Source organism: Hypanus sabinus, chromosome 2, assembly GCF_030144855.1.
Source record: "Hypanus sabinus isolate sHypSab1 chromosome 2, sHypSab1.hap1, whole genome shotgun sequence".
Classification (NCBI taxonomy): domain Eukaryota; kingdom Metazoa; phylum Chordata; class Chondrichthyes; order Myliobatiformes; family Dasyatidae; genus Hypanus; species Hypanus sabinus.
Genome location: NC_082707.1, coordinates 8,796,664 through 8,816,991, shown reverse-complemented (window position 1 = coordinate 8,816,991; position 20,328 = coordinate 8,796,664). Strand labels below are relative to the sequence as shown.

The 20,328-nt window shown below is 46.3% G+C and overlaps 1 protein-coding gene across 1 annotated transcript in view; it reads right to left on the bottom strand.

Moving 5' to 3' along the window:
• Positions 1 to 20,328, bottom strand: part of fndc3ba (fibronectin type III domain containing 3Ba) — a 345,490-nt gene that overhangs the window by 237,143 nt on the left and 88,019 nt on the right. Inside the window, exon 2 of the mRNA XM_059991776.1 lies at positions 15,540 to 15,677. Within this exon, the coding sequence (XP_059847759.1) occupies positions 15,540 to 15,650 (111 nt within the window). The 5' untranslated portion in view covers positions 15,651 to 15,677. The remainder of the gene's footprint in view (positions 1 to 15,539; positions 15,678 to 20,328) is intronic.

Below are 20,328 nucleotides of genomic sequence, written 5' to 3'. Positions count from 1 at the left end.
GTGTATGCTGTTTTGCAGGGAAGGGAGGTCTGGACGGTAGATTGATAATTGATAAGTGTTGTTTTGCACGGAGGGGAAGACTCGACGTAGCCTGTTAATTGCTGAGCGCGGTATTGCAGGGAGGGTAGGACTGTACAGTAGGTTGATAATAGGTGAACGTTGTATTGCAGGGAGGGGAGGACTGGACGGAATGCTAATAATAGGCGATCGCTGTATTGCAGGGAGCGGAGGACTGGATGGTACGTTGATAATTGCTGAGCACAGTATTGCAGTGAGGGGAGAACAAAAGGTTGATAATAGGTGATCGCTTTATTGCAGGGAGGGGAGGACTGGACAGTAGGCTGATAATTGGTGGGTGCTGTATTGCAGGGAGGGGAGGACGGTACAGTAGGCTGATCATTTGTAGGCGCTGTAATACACGGAGGGGAGGACTGGACGGTAGGCTGATAATTGGTGGGTGCTGTATTGCAGGGAGGGGAGGACTGGACGGTAGGTTGATAATTGCTGTATTGCAGGGAGGGGAGGACTGGACGGTACGCTGATAACTGGTGAGCGCTACATTGCAGAGAGAGGAGGACTGGACGGTCGGCTGATAATTGGTGTATGCTGTTTTGCAGGGAAGGGAGGTCTGGACGGTAGATTGATAATTGATAAGTGTTGTTTTGCACGGAGGGGAAGACTCGACGTAGCCTGTTAATTGCTGAGCGCGGTATTGCAGGGAGGGTAGGACTGGACAGTAGGCTGATAATTGGTGAACGCTGTATTGCAGAGTGGTGAGGACTGGACGGTAGGCTGATAATTGGTGAGCGCAGTATTACAGGGTAGGGAGGACTGGATGGAAGGCTGATAACTGGTGAGCACTGTATTGCAGGGAAGGGAGGACTGGACAGTCGACTGATAATTGCTGAGCGCTACATTGCAGGGAGGGGAGGACTGGACAGTAGGTTGATAATTGGTGAACGCTGTATTGCAGGTAGGGGAGGACGGTACGGTAGTCTGATAATTCGTGAGCGCTGTATAACACGGAGGGGAGGACTGGACGGTAGGCTGATCACTGGTGAGCGCAGTACTTCAGCGAGAGGAGCTTATGGTTTTTAGAATCTTTTTGATTCAATATTGTCAATAATTTTTCATGTTGTAAATAGCATTAAGATCAATTTACAACCTTTTAATTAAACCTACCTTTAAAAAAATTAAATCCCATTTTAGCTTAAGCCAGTTATTTAACAGAAATTTATTATGTTTGCCTTCTGAGTTTTTAAAATTTATGACACGGAAAGAAAGAGATTAATTTCAAGTAAAGTAAACTAAGCTTCACTCCCTTTTTTTTCCAAGAAAGGTTGGCTAAAAGTTCATTCACTACCTTAAAGAGCTTTGACAATTATTTTTGGATGATTATATCTGCAACTTAATGATCATGCAGATATGCTCAGTACCATTATCTGCAGATAAGCAGGGGTTCCCTGAGACCTGAAAATTATGGAGTGTTCCTCCAAGGCAGAAATGTTGAGAAAGGCTGACGTAAACAGCTGGGATACAACTTTGTGTTCATCCTTGGCCAATGGAGGACTCAGAGATGTACGGAACTTGGGCGTTATATAGAGCTGGACTTTGAAGTCTGAGAACACTGGGTTAAAAGAGACCAGAATGACAGGTGATAGGATGTATGGAGACATAACAGAACCAAGCTCAGGCGACTGCCTTGACACTTATCTCCTACGGCTGAAGGAAAGATTTGAAAGTCTCTATCATCTGACCTAATGTTTGGATGTTCCCAAAGCAGCTGTGTCCTCTGGTCCTAGACTCCCCCCACTGTAGGAAACATCCTCTCCATGTCCACTCCATCTGGCCCCTTCCACATTCAGTAGTTCTCAACATTTTTCTAAATTTCAGCAAGTACAGGCCTGGAGCCATTAAACGCTCCTCATAAGTTGACCTATTCATTCTGAAGATAATTGCCCTATACCTCTAGAAGAGCTTCTCGACACAACAGCACTGCAGACTGCAAACTGCTTTTGAAGAAAGCATGTGCTGGCATTGGAGAGGATCCAGAGGTGTAGGGCAATGTGATCTGTGTGGTGACACAATTACCTGTGTGGTTACACTATTACCTGCACGATGACACTATTACCTGTGCGGTGACACTATGACCTGTGCAGTGACACTACTACCTGTGCAGTGACACTACTACTTGTGTAGTGACACTATTACCTGTGTGGTGATGCTAAACCTGAGCTGTGCAGTGACACTACTACCTGTGCGGTGACACTACTACTTGTGTAGTGACACTATTACCTGTGTAGTGACACTATTACCTGTGTGGTGACACTATGACCTGTGCAGTGACACTACTACCTGTGCAGTGACACTACTACTTGTGTAGTGACACTATTACCTGTGCGGTGATGCTAAACCTGAGCTGTTCAGTGTGTGAAGGTTGAGTATACAAAGGAGCCTTTACTATTTCTGACCATCTTTATGTTGCATGGTTGCTTTTTGGCCTGTTGTACTTGTTCCAATGTTAGCTGCTGTCTTTTTACTTTTTTATTTTACCTCCATCCTTCTGCAATTTAAGAATTCTCACCCTTATTTTCAAATCCTCCCAAACCTTGTCCAACACCTGCTGGCCATTGTTCAATCCTATCCTGAACATGGAAATGTCCTCATTTTTGCACCTTTCTCTTCTCTGTTTAAAACCCATCTGTTTTCCAAAACTTTAACTTCTCACCTAACACAAGGCATAAAATCCCAGATTCTGCAACACCAGGACTCTGTCTAAACTTGTTTTCTAATTACTGCCTCTCCTACTCAACTCCAAGCAGGATACATCACCTCGTCCACAACAAGCCCTTCCATATTTCATAACCCTCTTCCCTCCAGTATTTTCCAAGTGAGATAATATGCCCATATTTGTAGATTAATTAGTAAACTATTACCACATGCACACAGTGGCTACTTTATGAGGTACGCTTTCTCATTCATGCCGATATTTAATCAGCCAATCGGGTAGCACCAACTCAATGCATAAATCAAGCAGACATGGTAGAAGGGTTCAGTTGTTCAGACCAAACATCGGAATGGGGAAGAAACGTAATCTGAGTGACTTTGACTGTGGAATGACTGTTGGTGCCAGACAGGGTGGCTTGAATATCTCAGAAACTGCTGATCTCCTGGGGTTTTCATGAACAATGCTCTCTAAAATTTACAGAGAATCATGCAAGAAGCAAAAAAAAAGCACCCAAAATGTGTCAGTTCTGTGGGCAAAAATGCCTTGTTAATGAGAGAGTTTAGAGGAGAATGGCCAGACTGGTTCAAGCTGACAGAGGGTGTCATTCACTCAAATAGCTGCATGTTACAAAAGAGGTACCTACATAATAAAGTGACCATAGAATGTAGAGTCATACAGCACCAAATCAGACCATTCGGCCCAACTTGTTCATGCTGGCTGTGCTGTATAGCAAGGTAGTCCCATCTGCCCGCATTTGGCTCAGGTTGTGGAGGCCATCATTGAGTATATTTAAAGTACAGGTTGATAGGTTCTATTTGAGTCAGGGTGTTGATAGATATGCATAGAAATCAGGAGTATGGGGCTGAGAGAGATAATAAATCAGCCACCATCGAAGGGCAGAATAATTTGATGGGCCAAATGGCCTAATTCAGTCCTTATGTCCTTGTCCAAAAAGCCTCTGCTATCCATGCACTGGTCTCAATGGTTTTTGAATGTTGCTAACGTGCCTGCCTCAACCACTGTTTCTAGCAGCTCATTTCAAATGTACACCACCCTCTGTGTGAAGAGTATTCAGGAACGGTGAAAAACTTGCTCCGCCTGATACTCATGCAGGTAATCTCGTTAAACCGAGGTGGCACAAGGAAAAACTGTAAGGCAATACAGAATAATGTGTTGCAGATTAAGAGGACGTGCTGTGTGGGCAGAAAATGAGGCACAAGGTCACAACGAGGTAGAGTGTGAGGTTCAGAGTCCTTTCTATCATACCACGGGAACATTGAATATTCAGCAGAATTGAGGCTGTCGTTCAGAATGGTGGTATGCTCTTTCAGGATTTGATATACTCTGACTCCTGCAGGTGGGAAGAAGACAGAATGTCCAAGGAGGGGGGTGTGGGGGGGGGGGGGGGGGGTAATTATTTATTTTTATATTCAGATACAGTGCAGAACAGGCTTTCCGGCCCAGCAAATCACCTATTTAACACTAACCTAATTACGGGGCAATTTACAATGAACGATTAACCTACTAACCATCACATCTTGGCCTGTGGGAGGAAACCAGAACACCCGGAGGAAACCAACATGGTGACGGGGAGAACGTACAAACTCCTTACAGATTGTAGAGGGTACTGATCCTGGGTCACTTCTATTGTAAAGCATTGTGCTAACCACCGTACTACAGGGCGGTGATCATGCGGGATGCTTTACTGAGACAGCGAGATGTATAGACAGAGTCCATGCAGGAGAGAGCTGGTTTCTCTGATGTGCTGAACAGTCTTGTGAATGCTCTGCCATGCTCTGTGACATGCCATGTGAATGCTCTGCCATGCTCTGTGACATGCCATGTGAATGCTCTGCCATGCTCTGTGACATGCCATGTGAATGCTCTGCCATGCTCTGTGACATGCCATGTGAATGCTCTGCCATGCTCTGTGACATGCCATGTGAATGCTCTGCCATGCTCTGTGACATGCCATGTGAATGCTCTGGGCAGTTTCAGGCCCAGCCGTGATGCATCAGGATGGATATTTTCTATGGTGCAGCAATAAAAATTGCTGATCACCTGGGATTTTCACATACAACATTCTCTGGAGTTTACAGAGAATGGTGCGAGAAACAAAAAAAAAACATCCAGTGAGCGGTGGTTCTGTGGGTGAAAACGCCTTGTTAATGAGAGAGGTCGGAGGAGAATGGCCAGACTGGTTCAAGCTGACAGAAAGGTGACAGTAACTCAAATAACCTCATGTTATGACAGTGGTGTGCAGAAGATCATCTCTGAAAGCACAACACATCGAACCTTGAAGTGGATCGGCTTCAGCAACAGAAGATGTTGAATATACACTCAGTTGCCTATTTATTTGGTGCAGGAGGTACCTAATAAAGTGCCCATGGAATGTATCTGGCTGATACCTTGGGGATATTTAAAATGCTCTCAGTAGACACATAAATATACAAAAAGAGACAGATGAATATAAAAAAGATGTGTTGGCATTGGAAAGGGTCCAGAGGAGGTTCACAAGAATGATTCCGGGAATGAAAGGGTTAATGTAGGAAGAACGTTTGATGGCTCTGTGTCTGTACTCACTGGAATTCAGAAGGATGAGGGGGGGATCTCATTGAAACCTTTTGAATGTTGAAAGGCCTAGACAGAGTAGATGTGGAAAGGATGTTTCCCATGATGGGGGAGTCTAGGACAAGAGGGCACAGCCTCAGAATAAAGGGGCGTCCATTCAAAAGAGAGATGTGGAGAAACTTCTTTAGCCAAAGGGTAAAGGGTAAATTTGTAGAATTTGTTGCCATATGCAGCTGTGGAGGCCAGGTCATTGCGTATATTTAAGGTAGAGATTGACAGGTTCTTGATTGGACATGGCATCAAAGGTTATGGAGAGAAGGCCGGGAAAAGAGGTTAAGGAGGAGGAAAAAAGGATCAGCCATGATTGAATGATGGAGCTGACTCAACAGGCCAAATGGCCTAATTCTGCTCCTATGTCTTATGGTCTTAAGGAAAACTGGAGGGTTATGGGCAGAGTTGAAGGGAGGGGTTCCTCCAAGAAGATCACAACCATGTGGTTTGGAGGCTTGTATGCCTCAGTGACCCGGAGAGCTACACTGGCTGGAGTCAGGGCTTTGTGCTCTGGCTCTTGGTAGGGTCACCCATGCCGAACACGTCAAAGGGTAGAGGCCAGACTAAGACTGGTCAACTGGATTTCCAGGTTTGGGGTTTCAGCTCACGACTAACAACCCTGATTGGTCAAACAAAACTGTTCTGGAAACAGCAATGAATAATCCTTTACATCTGAGTGTGAGGGTATTCCTGAGTCTCCACCCAGGACTGGTGTGACTGACACTAGTGAAAACCCAGAGGGAACTACTGACACGATGAAGGAAGCCCTGAACATGGACAGAGCTGAAGGACCTTCATGGCTGCCCTATAGGCCAGTGGCATAAAGGCAGTAAGTAAGGAGGGAAGAGTTAGATTGATCATGGAGTGGGCCACTTTAGGCTAGTAGAACTTTGCGGGTCGACGGGCTCACAGTGTGCTGTGTTGATTTATGCTCTATGTTCCTGGACACAGTAGTCTGGTGGCTGAACTCGAGTTCTCTCAGCACAGCCCTCCCCTTCCCTCTCCCTCTTTTACCTGCTGGAGAACCAACCATTACGCAAGCTTGAACGAACTTTTGAACACGTCTGTAGGGCAGCCTGACATAACATGGACTTGGGTTCAGTGTTAAATAACAAAAATATTCAAACTCAAGTCCTTGATCTTATAATAACAGAACTCCAAGAGGAAAAAATATTCAGTGCATTGGCCAAAAACGTGTCAATGAGTCAATCATAAATTGTGGGTGGTGAGAGGTGACATGGGGATACAACAGAGATGAGGAGGAATTTCTTTAACCAGAGGATGGAGAATCTGTGGAATTCATTGCCACAGACGGCTGTGGAAGCCAAGACATTGGGTATATTTAAAGTGGAAGGTTGATCGGTTCTTAATTAGTCAGGGCATCAAAGGTTACAGGCAGAAAACAGGAGAATGGGATTGAGAGGGATCATAAGTTAGCCCTAGTGGGGGAGTCTTGAACCACAGAGCACAGCTTCAGCTGGGAATGTTTAAGGACAATGGATTTGACATGGACTGTTTGTCCCACTCCCATCAGGGAGGAGGCTACATAGCATCCACCCCAGGACCACCAGACTCAAAAACAGTTACTTCCCCCAAGTAGTAAGGCTGATCCACACCTCCAGCCACTAACTCACCCCTCCACACCACGACTTCATCATTTCCTGTCAGTCACCCTATGTACAGACACTCCTGTGCCTAGTGTCACTTGATGCATGTACAATCAATCTGTGTATATACTGTCAGCTAGCTCATGTATTTATATTTATTCTGTTTTTTCTATTATTGTTTTCTTAATCTTATTGTGCTTTTTTTTGTGTTTAATCGGATCCGGAGTTATAATTATTTCCCTCTCTTTTATATTTGTGCACAGGAAATGACATTAGACAATCTTGAATCTTGAACATGGCAAAGTCAAACAGGGTCATTACCCTGACAACCGTCTGTCGCTGTAGTAACCAGACACATGCCAAGGTTTACACGGCATGTTGGGTGTTGTAGTCCGTCTACAGCCCACCTGTGCCCTGTAACACGAGTCAGGGCTTCGTGTTTGCCAGAATTGCATTTTCAATGCCAATTTTTTTTACTCCTAGGCTTTTTCTCAATACCAAAGTCCAAAAAATTTGAAGTAAATTTATAATCAAAGCACATATACGTCCCCTGAGATTCATTTTCTTGTGGGCATTTACAGTAGAACAAAGGAATACGAGAGAAAGACTGCACACAAAGATTGATGATACTGAGGTATCGGGAAACGGTAAATGGGTTATGACTTTATTCTCTAGAGTGCAGGAGAATGAGGGGAGATCTTAGCTCTGCATGAATTCTGTGTTCATTGGTTAGGATATTAAATATCAAAGTTGGGACATTGTGCTGCAGTCGTGAAAAACATTTGTAAAACACAAAAGTCAAAATGGAAGTAAACTTATTATTGGATTACATGCATGTCACCATGCACCACCTTGAGAATCACTGTCTTGCAGGCATTCAAAAGGGAAAAAAGAAATACAATAGAATGAATGAAAAACCACACACAAGTACAGACTAGTGTGAAAAAGACAACAAACTGTGCAAAAGAGAAAAAGAGAAAAATAAATGAATTAATAATAAATAAATAAATAAATAATATCAAGAACATGAGATGAAGAGTCCACACTGCCTTCTCCCCATTATTTCCATTTAAAATAACAAGCAGGTTGGCTCGGTGCACACAATAACAATTCCATGCAATGACCAATCTCCATCTCTTTTGTTTTGTGTCCATACCAGCAGAAAGAGGAGATCAATTATCCAGTTTACACTAACCCACACACAGAGCTGAGAAATCACTCCTTACTGCTTGCTTTCCTGTTACCATAGCAAAGCCACAATGCTCGCATTGCAAGCCTGTGGCCTACTTACAGTCCACCCATTCTCCCACAGTGCCATCTAATATTCCTGGTTTTCCTTGAAGTGAAATTTACGAATATTTTCCCCCAATAATGCCCCATGCGCACTTCACAATTCACTCAGCATCAAAGCTCTACAGATCCTGCTAAAGTGTGTGTGATGGAATGGTGGAGAGGGAGTTTCAATCTGTGTCTGACCCCGGCATTATGTGTTGGGACAGTGTGGAGGGAGTTTCACTCTGTGTCTGACCCCGGGAGTGTGTGATGGGACAGTGTGGAGGGAGCTTCACTCTGTGTCTGACCCCGGGAGTGTGTGATGGGATGATGTGGAGGGAGTTTCACTCTGTGTCTGACCCCGGGAGTGTGTGATGGGATGGTGGAGAGGGAGTTTCACTCTGTGTCTGACCCCGGCATTATGTGTTGGGACAGTGTGGAGGGAGTTTCACTCTGTGTCTGACCCCAGGAGTGTGTGATGGGATGGTGGAGAGGGAGCTTCACTCTGTGTCTACCCCGGGAGTGTGTGATGGGATGGTGTGGAGGCAACTTAACTCTGTGTCTGACCCCGGGAGTGTGTGATGGAATGGTGTGGAGGGAGCTTCACTCTGTGTCTGACCCCGGGAGTGTGTGATGGGACTGTGTGGAGGGAGTTTCACTCTGTGTCTGAACCCGGGAGTGTGTGATGGGACAGTGTGGAGGGAGCTGCACTCTGTGTCTGACCCCGGGAGTGTGTGATGGGATGGTGGAGAGGGAGCTTCACTCTGTGTCTACCCCGGGAGTGTGTGATGGGATGGTGTGGAGGGAACTTCACTCTGTGTCTGACCCAGGGAGTGTGTGGTGGGACGGTGTGAGGGAGTTTCACTCTGTGTCTGACCCCGGGAGTGTGTGATGGGATGGTGTGGAGGGAATTTCACTCTGTGTCTGACCCCGGGAGTGTGTGATGGGATGGTGGAGAGAAGTTTCACTCTGTGTCTGACCCTGGGAGTGTGTGATGGGATGGTGGAGAGGGAGTTTTACTTTGTGTCTGACCCCAGAAGTGTGTGATGGGATGGTGGAGAGGGAGCTTCACTCTGTGTCTGACCCTAGGAATTTGTATGATGGGACGGTGTGGATGAAGATTCCCTGATTCCCTGTGTGTCTGACCCTAGGAATGTGTATGATGGGACGGTGTGGATGAAGATTCCCTCTGTGTCTGACCCTAGGAGTGTGTGGCTGGTTGGTGCAAGGGGAAGCTCTCATTGTGACTGACCCTAGAAGTGAGTGATGGGACAGCGTAGAGGGAGTTTCGCTCTTTCTGGCCCCTGGAGTTTGTGCAGTGTATTGGGAGCCTCTGTCTGTGTCTAATCCAGTAATTTGTGACGGGATAGTGTAGAAGGAGGTTTTTTCTGCGCCTGACTCCAGGGGTTTGTGATGGGACAGTGTAGTGGGAACATCTCCCTGTGTCTGATCCTAGGAGTGTGTGATGGGACAGCTTGTTCCTTTCAACCGTCCTCACCAATTTTAATCAATGCACCATCGAAAGCATCCTATCCTGATACATGATGGCTTTGTACAGCAACTGCTCTGCCCATGACCACAAGAAACTGCAGAGAGTTGTGGACACAGCTCAGCACATCACAGAAACCAGCTTCCCCTCCAAGGACTCGGTCTACATTTCTTCCTGCCTCAGTAAATCACCCAACAATCAAAGACCCCACCTTCCCCAATATTCTCTCTTCTTCCTCTCCCATCAGACTGAAGATACGAAAGCCTGAAAGCACCTACCACCAGGCTGCTCCGCTGTTATCAGCCTCTTGAATGGACCTGTTGCACAATAAGGTAGACTCTTGGCCTCACAGTATTCGATAGGTTTCATTGAGATGTCCCCATTCTTCACCGATCCTTGAATGATCCTAACATCTCTTAAATGTTGCAATCAAACCTGCATCTACCACCTCTGCCCGCAGCTCGTTCCACACTCACCCCACCCTCTCTGATGTCACCTTTAGTAATAAAATATTGCAAGACGCAGACAGGGTTCCATAAGGTTATTATAGCCAGGGAGTGTGGGTAATCGGGATAAGCTCCCACTAACTGTTAAAAACTCTCAATGATGTGCTGCCTCTGAACCAAGTCCTGGCCTGCATGTGTGACTTAGCAATAAGCCCAGTGGAATCATTCCTACTGAAGGGCAGGAGAAGGGCAAAAGGTGGGTTACTGGTGCCTTAAAACCAGTTGCTTCAGCAGATGGGCTTGTCAGCCGTAGTTATCTGCTCATCCTGGAGAAGGAAAGCTCTGATCTCAAACCTCCACTGCCTTGTGGCTGTACCCACTCATGGGGAGGGCTTTGGGAGTGTACCCTGAGGGAAAAATCCAGCGCTGGAGTCCCTGGGGCAGTCCTTTGTCAAGTTCAATGCTGACTGGTAATTCCCACCATGCCACTGGTAGCAAACTGTATCGGTCTCTGCCGTTCCTTTGGGTTCATCAGATTCATGGAGGGTGTGAGCTTGCTACATGGGCAACCACTTGCTCTCCATGTCGTGCTGCCCAAGCTGGCCCAGCTAGGACACAACATCCGTGGTCGACCTTGACTGACAGAAGCCTCACTCAGACAGACTGGACGGGAAAAGTATGTTTTCTGTAGTGGGAGAGTCTGGGACCCGAGAACACAGCCTGAGAATAGAAGGATGTTTCTTTAAAACAGAGATGAGGAAAATTTCTTCAGCTGTTGGATGGGAATCTATTTATTGAGATACAGCAAGGAACAGGCCTTTACAGCCCTGCGAGTCATGCCGCCAAGTTATCCCGATTTAATCCCAGCCTAATCACTGGACAATTTACAATGAGTAATTAACCTACCAATTGGCATGCCTTTGGACTGTGGGAGGAAACCCGAGCACCCTGAAGAAACCCACGTGATCCCTTGTACAAACTCCTTACAGACAGTGGTAGGAATCGAACCCGCATCATTGGTACTCTAAAGCGTTGTGCTAACCACTATGCTACCATTGGTGGAATTCACTGCCACAGATGTCTTGGCAGCCAGTGATTCAGTAATATTTAAATTGGAGGTTAATAGATTCTTGTTTAGTCAGGGCACCAAAGATTACAGAGGGAAGGCAAGAGAATGGGGTGAAAGGTGGTAATAAATCTGCCATGATGGAATCGTGGTGCAGACTTGATGGGCTGAATGGCCTAATTCTGCTCCTACGTCATATGCTCTTATGATCCTGATGTGAACTGCCTTTGAGGAGTTTTATTTAAAGTTGCAGAGCATTACAGCAAAGAAACAGGCTCTTTGGCTCATCCAGTCTACGTTGAAATATTATTCTGCCTGGTCCATCCACCCGCAGCTGGAAGTTTGCATTATCACCCTGTGGCTGGGCGAGTTTCCCCCAGGTCCTCTGATTCCCTCTGCCATTCCAAAGGCTTGCGGGCCAGTGGGTAACTGGCCACTTAAGCTGTCCCTTCTGCATGGGTGAGGGGTGGAATTAATTTTTATTTAGAGACACATTGCTTTAAATTTTTATTTTATATAGAGATACAGGCTCTCTGGGCCAGTGTGACCACCTGCCCGATTACACCCATGTGACCAAAGCCGTACACCTTTGGACTATGGGAGGAACCGGAGCCCCCAGAGCCCAGGGAGAATGTCCAAGCTCCTTCCAGGCAGCAGCGGGGACTGAACTGGGCCTGTGGCACTATCTACAATATTACCGAGCCGCCCAGTCGGTGGGGCGATGACAGGAATGTGCAAGGGTGGGGAATAACATGGGATCAGTGGACATGGGGAGCTGACGGTCAGTACGATCTCAATGGGGCACAGGGTCTGTGTCTGACCAAACCACACTGTCCCTGTGAGGACATGTTAGAGTTACCCAGCAGACAGCCAATCTCTGAGACACCAGACCGCGGACACAAAGAGTTTCTGCAGATTCTGGAAATCCACAGCAACACATACAAAATACTGGATTTCCAACTCTTTTTATGCAGAGGACCCCTACCATTAAACGAGGGGTTTGTGAACCCCAGGGAACCCCAGCACAAATTGTCGCAGGGACTTGTCAGATCAGGCAGCACCTAGGGAGGGGAATACACCGTTGAGGTTTCGGGCTGAGACCCTCCACTAGGAAGGGAGGCGCACAAAGCCAGAATAAGAAAGTGTGGGAGGGGTAACAGGACAAGTTAAAAGGTGATAGGTGAAGCCAAGTGGGTGAAGGAGGAGGGATAATGAGATGGGAGGCGATAGGCGGGAAAGGTTGAAGAGGGAATCTGACAAGAGAGGAGAGTGGACCATGGGAGAAAGGGTAGGAGGAGGGGCATCAGGAGAAGGTGATAGACAGGTGAGCCTGAGGGGGAACTTCACTGAGAGAGATGGGTGTAAGTTTGGAACAAGCTGCCAGTGGAAGTGGTGGATGTGGGTTTGATTGCAACATAAGAGAAGTTAGGATTATGTATGAATGGGAAGGGCAGAGAGAGCTATAGTTAGGAGCAGATTGATGGGACCAGGCAGAATTACACTTCAACACGGAGTAAATGGGCCAAAGGGCTCTGGTGTTCTATAACTCTGATTTCTCCCAGCAGTTTGTTTCTTGCTCCCTTTGCCGAATGCTGGACGGCCTTGTGTGAATTAAATGGGAGGGAACTCTGCCCTCCCCAAGCAGGCAGGCTGTGAGGCCTCTTGGCAGCTGGTCAGAGTCTTAGAGTTGTTGCAGATGCTACCAGATGTGTCAGCGCAGGATTTTGAAAACCCCCTACGCAGGCAGACTGCATTCCATCGCCATGGCAGCCTGACATTTCAACAATCTGACCCACGGCTGCTCGGACGCAGCCTGTGGGTTATGTGCCAAGGTAAGCACGTCACAGTATGGAGCAATCACTCAGGGAAGGAGGAATGTGGCTCTCTCCATCTATCCGTCACAGTGCCTCAGTGCAGGGAATTCGCGCAACCCTCTTGCTAGGACGTCTGACACCCCCTCCACTCATACTTCTGCCCTGCGGAAGGGCAGCCTTCTTAAGACCATAAGGTACAGGAGCAGAAAGAGACCATTCAGCCCATCAAATAGGCTCCATGATTCACTCATGGATAATATTTTCAACTCCATTCTCCCCATAACCTGCAACCCCTTTACCAATGAGAAACCTATCAAAAGCTGCCACAAGACCATACAACATAGGAGCAGAATGAGGTCATTCAGACCATCAAGTCTGCTCCACCATTCCAAGAACTTATCAGCCTCTGCCTTAAACCCACACAGTGACCTGACCTCCGCAGATTCTCCACCCTCTGGCTACAGAAGTTCCTCCTCACCTCTCATCTAAATGGACATCCTTCAATTCTAAGGCTGTGCCTTGTAGTCCTAGGCTCCCTGACATAGGAAACATACTCTCCATGTCTACTCTATCTAGGGCTTTCAATATTCAATAAGTTTTAATGAGATCTCCCTCATTCTTCTAAATTCCAGCAAGTACAGGCCCAGAGCCATCAAACGCTCCAACCTGATGATTCCTGGAATCATACTTGTGAACCGTCTCTAAACCCTCTCCAAAGTTAGCACATTTTTAATTATATAAGGGGCCCAAAACTATTCACAATATTCCAAGTGAATTCTCACCAGTGCCTCAGGATGCTGCCTGGTTTAGAGAGCATGTCTAATGAGGAAAGGTTGGGCGAACTGTGGCTTTTCTCTTTGCAGTGAAAGAGGATGAGAGGTCACCTGATAGAGATTTACAAGATGATAAGAGGCATTGATAAAATGGATACCCTCACCTTTTTCCCAGAGCAGAAATTGTTCTCTTTTCGGCAGAATTAAAAAAGATGAAGAATGTCGGACTGGGTTGCTGTATTTAAATCTGTGTAGCATTCGGAATAAGCTGGTTGAACTCACGGCACAGTTGATACACCATACACTTTCTTAACCACAGAGTCAACCTGCGCAGCTGCTTTGAGCGTCCTTTGAACTCAGACCCCAAGATTCCTCTGATCCTCCACACTGCCAAGAGTCTTACAATTAATGCTATATTCTGCTATTATATTTGACCTACCAAAATGAACCACCTCACACTTGTCTGGGTTGAACTCCATCTGCCACTTCTCAGCCCAGTGATGCATCCTATCGATGTCCCACTGTAACCTCTGACAGACCCTCCACACTATCCACAACACCATCAACCTTTGTGTCATCAGCAAATTATGTCGGAGCTCCTCATTTAAAGGGATGTCCCTTACTCTGAGGCTTTGCTGTCAGATCCCAGACTCTACCATCCATGGCTACGTCCTCTGCACAGCCACTCTACACAGGCCTTTCAGTGTCTGGCCGCTTTCCATGAGATCATCCTCATCTTTCTCAACTCCATCGAGCATAAGCCCTTCATTCCTGGGATCGTTCTTGGAAACCTCCTCTTCCTTGTGATATATCCTACAAATCCCCAAAGGACTCCGTGCCTCACTCACACTGGCAACATGCAATAATTTCAAAGTGAAAGGGGCACCAGTTCAGTGCAGGGGAGATTAAACAGAGGCATTGAAATCCAAGGCCCACCCCTCACGCAGCCTGCCTTCTCACGCCCTTCCACACTCCTATCTTCCCCCCTTCAGCCTTCAGCCAATGTAGACAATATTTCTGACACAGTGCAAGTTCATGGCCATCCACAGTTGAGCTGATGAGGATCGTATGCAGTAGCCGGGGTAACCAGATACAATGCAGGGTCATTTCTGACACAACCACTGACGTCAATGTGAACGTAGAATATAAATCGTACAGCACAGGGATAGACCTTTCGGCCCACAATGTTGTGCCAAGCCAATTAAGTCAGTCATCAAATGGCCAACTGAACTAATCCTTTCTGCCTACACAGTGGCCATATCCCTCGATTTCCCCAAGTCTCATACAACCATGTTCAGGAACATTTCAACCATCAGGCTCTTGAACTAGAGGGGTAACTTCACTCACCCTGTCACTGAAATGATGCCACAACCTATGGACTCACTTTTAAGGATCCTACAACTCTTGTTCTCAATATTTATTTGTGTGTGTGTGTGTGAGTGACCATGTATGTTTTGTATTTGCACAATTTGTTGTCTTTTGCACATTGGTTGCTTGTCCGTGTCTGTCAAGTGCAGGTTTTCATTGATTCTATTATGTTTTTCTCTATTTACTGTGAACGACTGAATCTCAGGATTGTATGTTTCTGGCGACCCATATACTTTGATCATAAGTTGACTGTGGGAAATTGGGAATAGCTGGGTGGAAACCGTGGTCAGCATTAACTGGTTGGGCCGAAGGGCCTGACTATATGCCGTACTGCTTCGTGACTCTGAGACTCACCTGCTGTGATCCATCGCCATTAACTAGGTGTGGGATCATGGGGACGTCTCCGTTCAGCAGAGGAGGGAGCTCCAAAGGGATCTGATCTGTCATCATCATCGTGACATACATTCATGGAGAATTCCGGGAAACCGCTTCCTGCGGACAAACGACACAACAGTGGACAGGTTAGACAGTCTCACAGAACATTCATGGAGAACTCCGGGAAACCGCTTCCTGCGGACAAACGACAGTGGACGGTTACCATGTGGTAAATAAAATAAAAGTACAGCTGTGCACTTGCAAATATACAACCAGTCAATCATGTAGCAGCATCTCATTGCATAAAAGCATGCTGACACGGTCATGAGGTTCAGTTGTTGTTCAGACCAAACATCAGGATGGGGAAGAAACGTGATCTGAGTGACTTTGACTGTGGAATGGTTGTTGGTGCCAGACAGGGTGGTTTGAGTATCTCAGTAACTCTGATTCCCTGGGATTTTCACACAACAGTTTCCAGAGTTTATAGAGAATGGTGCAAAAAACAAAAAACATCCAGTGAGTGGCAGTTTTGTAAGTGAAAACACTTTGTTAATGAGAGAGGTCAGAGGAGAATGGCCAGGCTGGTTCAAGCTGACAGGAATTCAAATAACCACGTGGTACAGCTGTGGTGTGCAGAAGAGCATCTCTGACCACAACACGTGAAGTGGATGGGCTGCAGCAGCAGAAGACCATGAACATGCACTCAGTGGCCACTTTTTTCGGTACAGGAGGTAGCTGATAAAGTGACCCAATGAGTATAGAAAAGTAGAGCACAGTGCAAGCCATTCGGCTCGTTACGTCTATGCCAGCTTCAAAGAGCAACCTCCTTATTCCTCTGTAGAATCTTTCTTCCTTCCTGCCCTCTCTCTCTAACACACACAAAATAGCCAACATAATCAAAGATCCCACACAACCCAGACATTTTTTCTTCTCCCCCCCACCTTACAGTGGGTAGAGGATACCGATATCAAGGCGCAAGGACGATTTCTATCTGCAGTTAGAAAACTGTTGAATAGTATGATAAGATGGACTCTTGACCTCACAGTCTATCTCGTTATGATCTATGCAAAGATGTGTTAGCCCTGGAGAAGCTCCAGAGCAAGTTCAACAACTGGATAGTTGAAGGAAAAGTAGCAAATTGGGTTTTTACTGTCAGATGTACCAAGGTCCAGTGAAAAATCTTTGTTTTTCATACCATCTTTACAGATCATTTCATCACAGCAGGACACTGAGGCACTACAGGGGAAATCAATAACAGAATGCAGAATAGAGTCACATTTAGCTTAAAACTATTACAGCAACAGGGGTTTGATTCCCGCTGCTGTCTGTAAGGAATTTGTACATTTTCCCCATGACTGGGAACTTCCTCCAGTTTATCTCCATATCCCAAAGACATAGGTCACCTGGGTGGAATTGGGCAGCAGGGGGTTGCTGGGCCAGAAGAGCTGGTCACCATGCTGTATCTCTGCATAGATAAATAGCAAATGCAGATGAAATGTTATGCTACAGATGTAGTAGACAGTAAGGTGCAGGATAAGGAGGTGCCATGGGAGTGTAGCGGTTAGCGTAATGCTACTACACCTCCGGGTGTTCCAGAGTTTGGAGTTCAATCCCGGTGCCATCTGTAAGGAGTCTCTGTACGTCCTCCCTGTTCCCCCAGACACTCCAGTTTCCTCCCATAGTCCGAGTAACTACCAGGTAGGTTAAATGGTTATCGTAAGTTGTTCCGTAATTAGGTTAGGATGTAATCGGGTTGTTGGGGGTGGCATGGCTCGAAGGCCAAAATCCGTGCTGTATAGCAAAATAAATAACAAAGTAGATTGTGGGTCTGAAGCCCCCACAATCATGTTAGGGGATTGTTCAATAGCTTTATAAAGGTGGAAGGGAATTTGCTGTTCTTGAACCTGGTGGTATGGCACTTCAGGCTCCTGTATCTCCTCTCCAAAGTTCAATGGGGAAGTTTGCACACAGGCAGCTTGGAATATTGTCCTTCATTGCAAAGGGGTTGCACGAGAGTAGGATGGTCTTGTCACATGATTGGTGGGACCACACTTGGAGAACTGGGCACAGCTTTGGTCACCTTTTTTCAGGAAGAATGTCCTTGCACTGTGGACGGTTCAGATATACCTCACCAGGTTAATTCAAAGTCAAAGTAAAGTTAGAATCCTTCTAACTCTGTGTGTGATGGTATGGTCAAGTATGGACAGAGATGGAGGACCTTCACTGCTGGCCTAAACGCCAGTGGCATACTGAGCAGTAAATAAGTGCACATGAACAAAGACTGACATACAACCAATGTGCAAAAGAAGACAAATTGGCCAAATAAAAAAGAAATAAATAATACTGAGAACATAAGTTTTAAAGAAATCTTGACTGTGAACCTGCAGGTTGTGAAATCAGTTCAGTGTTGAGCTAAGTGAAATTAGCCACACTGGTTCAGGAGTCTGAATGCATGGTTCCTTAAAGTTGTTATAGACAGGGGTGGTAATGGGAACAAGCTCTTGCTACCTATTACATGCTCCCAATGGCACGATCCTCAAATAGCCTCTGGCAATTGAGCTTAGCTCCCGGCATTCACAAGTGCCGTAGCTGCTAAGCCTGGTGGAACCATTTCTACTGACAGGAGAAAGGGCAAAGGTAGGTTACTGACACCTTCAACCCCATCGCTTTGGGCAGATGGGGCTTGTCAGCCATGGTTGGCAGCTCATCGAGGAGAAGGAAATCTCTGATCTCAAACCTTCCCTGCCTTGCAGCTGTACTCACTCATGGGGAAGGTTTCGGGAATAAATCTCCAGGGAAAAATCCGGAGCTGAAGTCTCCAAGACAGTCCTACATTGAGCTCAATGTGTGATGCTGCTGGTGCCAAACTGTATCGGGTCTCTGCCGTTCCTTTGAGTTCATTAGATGTATGGAGAGGGGGAGCCTGTTGCGTGGGTAATAACTTGTTCTCCACATCGTAGTGCCCAGGCTTGTGTATCTGCAGAGCTAGGCTGCAACATCCAAGGTCGACCCCAACGGAGGTCTCAGGAGCCTGATGGTTGAAGGGTAGTAACTGTTCCTGAACCTGCTGGTGTGAGACCTGAGGCTCCTGGACCTTCTGCTCAATGAGCGTAGCGAGAAGAGAGATGGCCTGGATGGTGGGTGTCCTTGAAGATGGAGGCTGCTTTCTGGTGGCAGTGCTCCTTGTAAATGTGCTCAGTGGTGAGGAGGGCTTTCCCTGTGATGGACTCCATGGGTGAAGCATTCATATTTGAAGGCGGGCTATGGTTATACCCACTGGAAGAATGAGAGGTAATCTTACTGAAAAAATCTGATGGATTAATCAGGTAGGAGGTACAAAGTCCTGAAGTCTCACACCAGCAGCTTCAGGGACAGCTACGTCACTACAAAATCATGTTCTTGACCAACCTGCACACCCTCACCCTACCTCAAAAACAGAACACTACAAACCACCTCTTGCCTTTTTCTCCCACTCAACTCTGCATTTTTCTATCATCCATGTCCTATGTAAGTCTCTTAAATGTCCCTGATGCATCTGCCCCTGTCACCCCACATTCCACACCTCCATCACTGTTTTGTAGAAAACCTATCTCTAATCATGAACATTTAACAGTACTGACCAATACGGGCCCTTCGGCGGACAATATTGTGCCAGCTTATCTCTAAGTGTCTCTGTTTCTCATTGATATCTGGTTTTGCAAGGTCTTTTTTGTCTCCTCACTGCCCACTATAATTGATGCTCTGAGTGTTGACTGTACCTGTGTTTTTGTTGCAGCTGCAAGCTTTTACATTGTTCCTGTACCTGCGCACAAGACAACATCGAACATAGAACAGTACAGCAGTGTACGGGCCCTCCTGATATTGTGCCGACCTTTTAACCTACTCTAAGATCAATCTAACCCTTCTCTCCCATATAACCCCCCCATCTTTCTTTCACCGACATACCTATCTTAATTCCTAATGGGGGTATCCAGGACTAGTGGTGTACTTTCCTCCATTTGAGTTGGAGTCGAGGAATTTCGTGGAGGGAATATTAGTCATGAATCTTTGTAACTTTCTTCCCAAGTCACAGAATGGATTGAAATTGTCCATCAGTTTACAAGGCAGATGAGGAAGAATTTCTTTTGTACTGATTTTGTGGAATTCATTGCACAGATGGCTGCGGAGGCCAAGTCATTGGGTTTATTTAAACCAGAGGTTGAGAGCTTCTTGATTAATCAGGGTGTCAAAGGTTACGGGGAGAAGGCAGGAGAATGAGGTTGAGAGGGATAGTAAATCAGCCACGATGGAAAGGGGGAGCAGACTCAATGGGCCGAATGGCCTAATTCTGTTCCTACATCTTATGGTCTTACCTCACCCTGCCATATTCCATCTCTGGGACTGTACCTACAGCTGACTAGGGCCAAGGTACTCAAACACGACAGCCAACACCCTCCATTCCAAACCCCTCCACTCTCCAGCTGCTCATTGTCTAAGATTTGTGCCACTTGTCTTAATAGCTCTTTTGTGTGGGCTTCATTGTGTGATCATCCAAGGTACTGCAAAGTTGCAACAGAAATGTGAGTCGCTTGAATAAAATATTTTACGTATGTTACTTATTTAGAGATCCAACGCGGAACAGACCCTTCCAGCACCAAGAGCTGTGTCGCGCGTACCTATTTAACACTAGCCTAATCAGAGAACACTTTACAATGACCAGTTAACTTACTAATCAATATGTCTTTGAACTGTGAGAAGAAACCCACACAGACTTCCTTACGGAGGATTG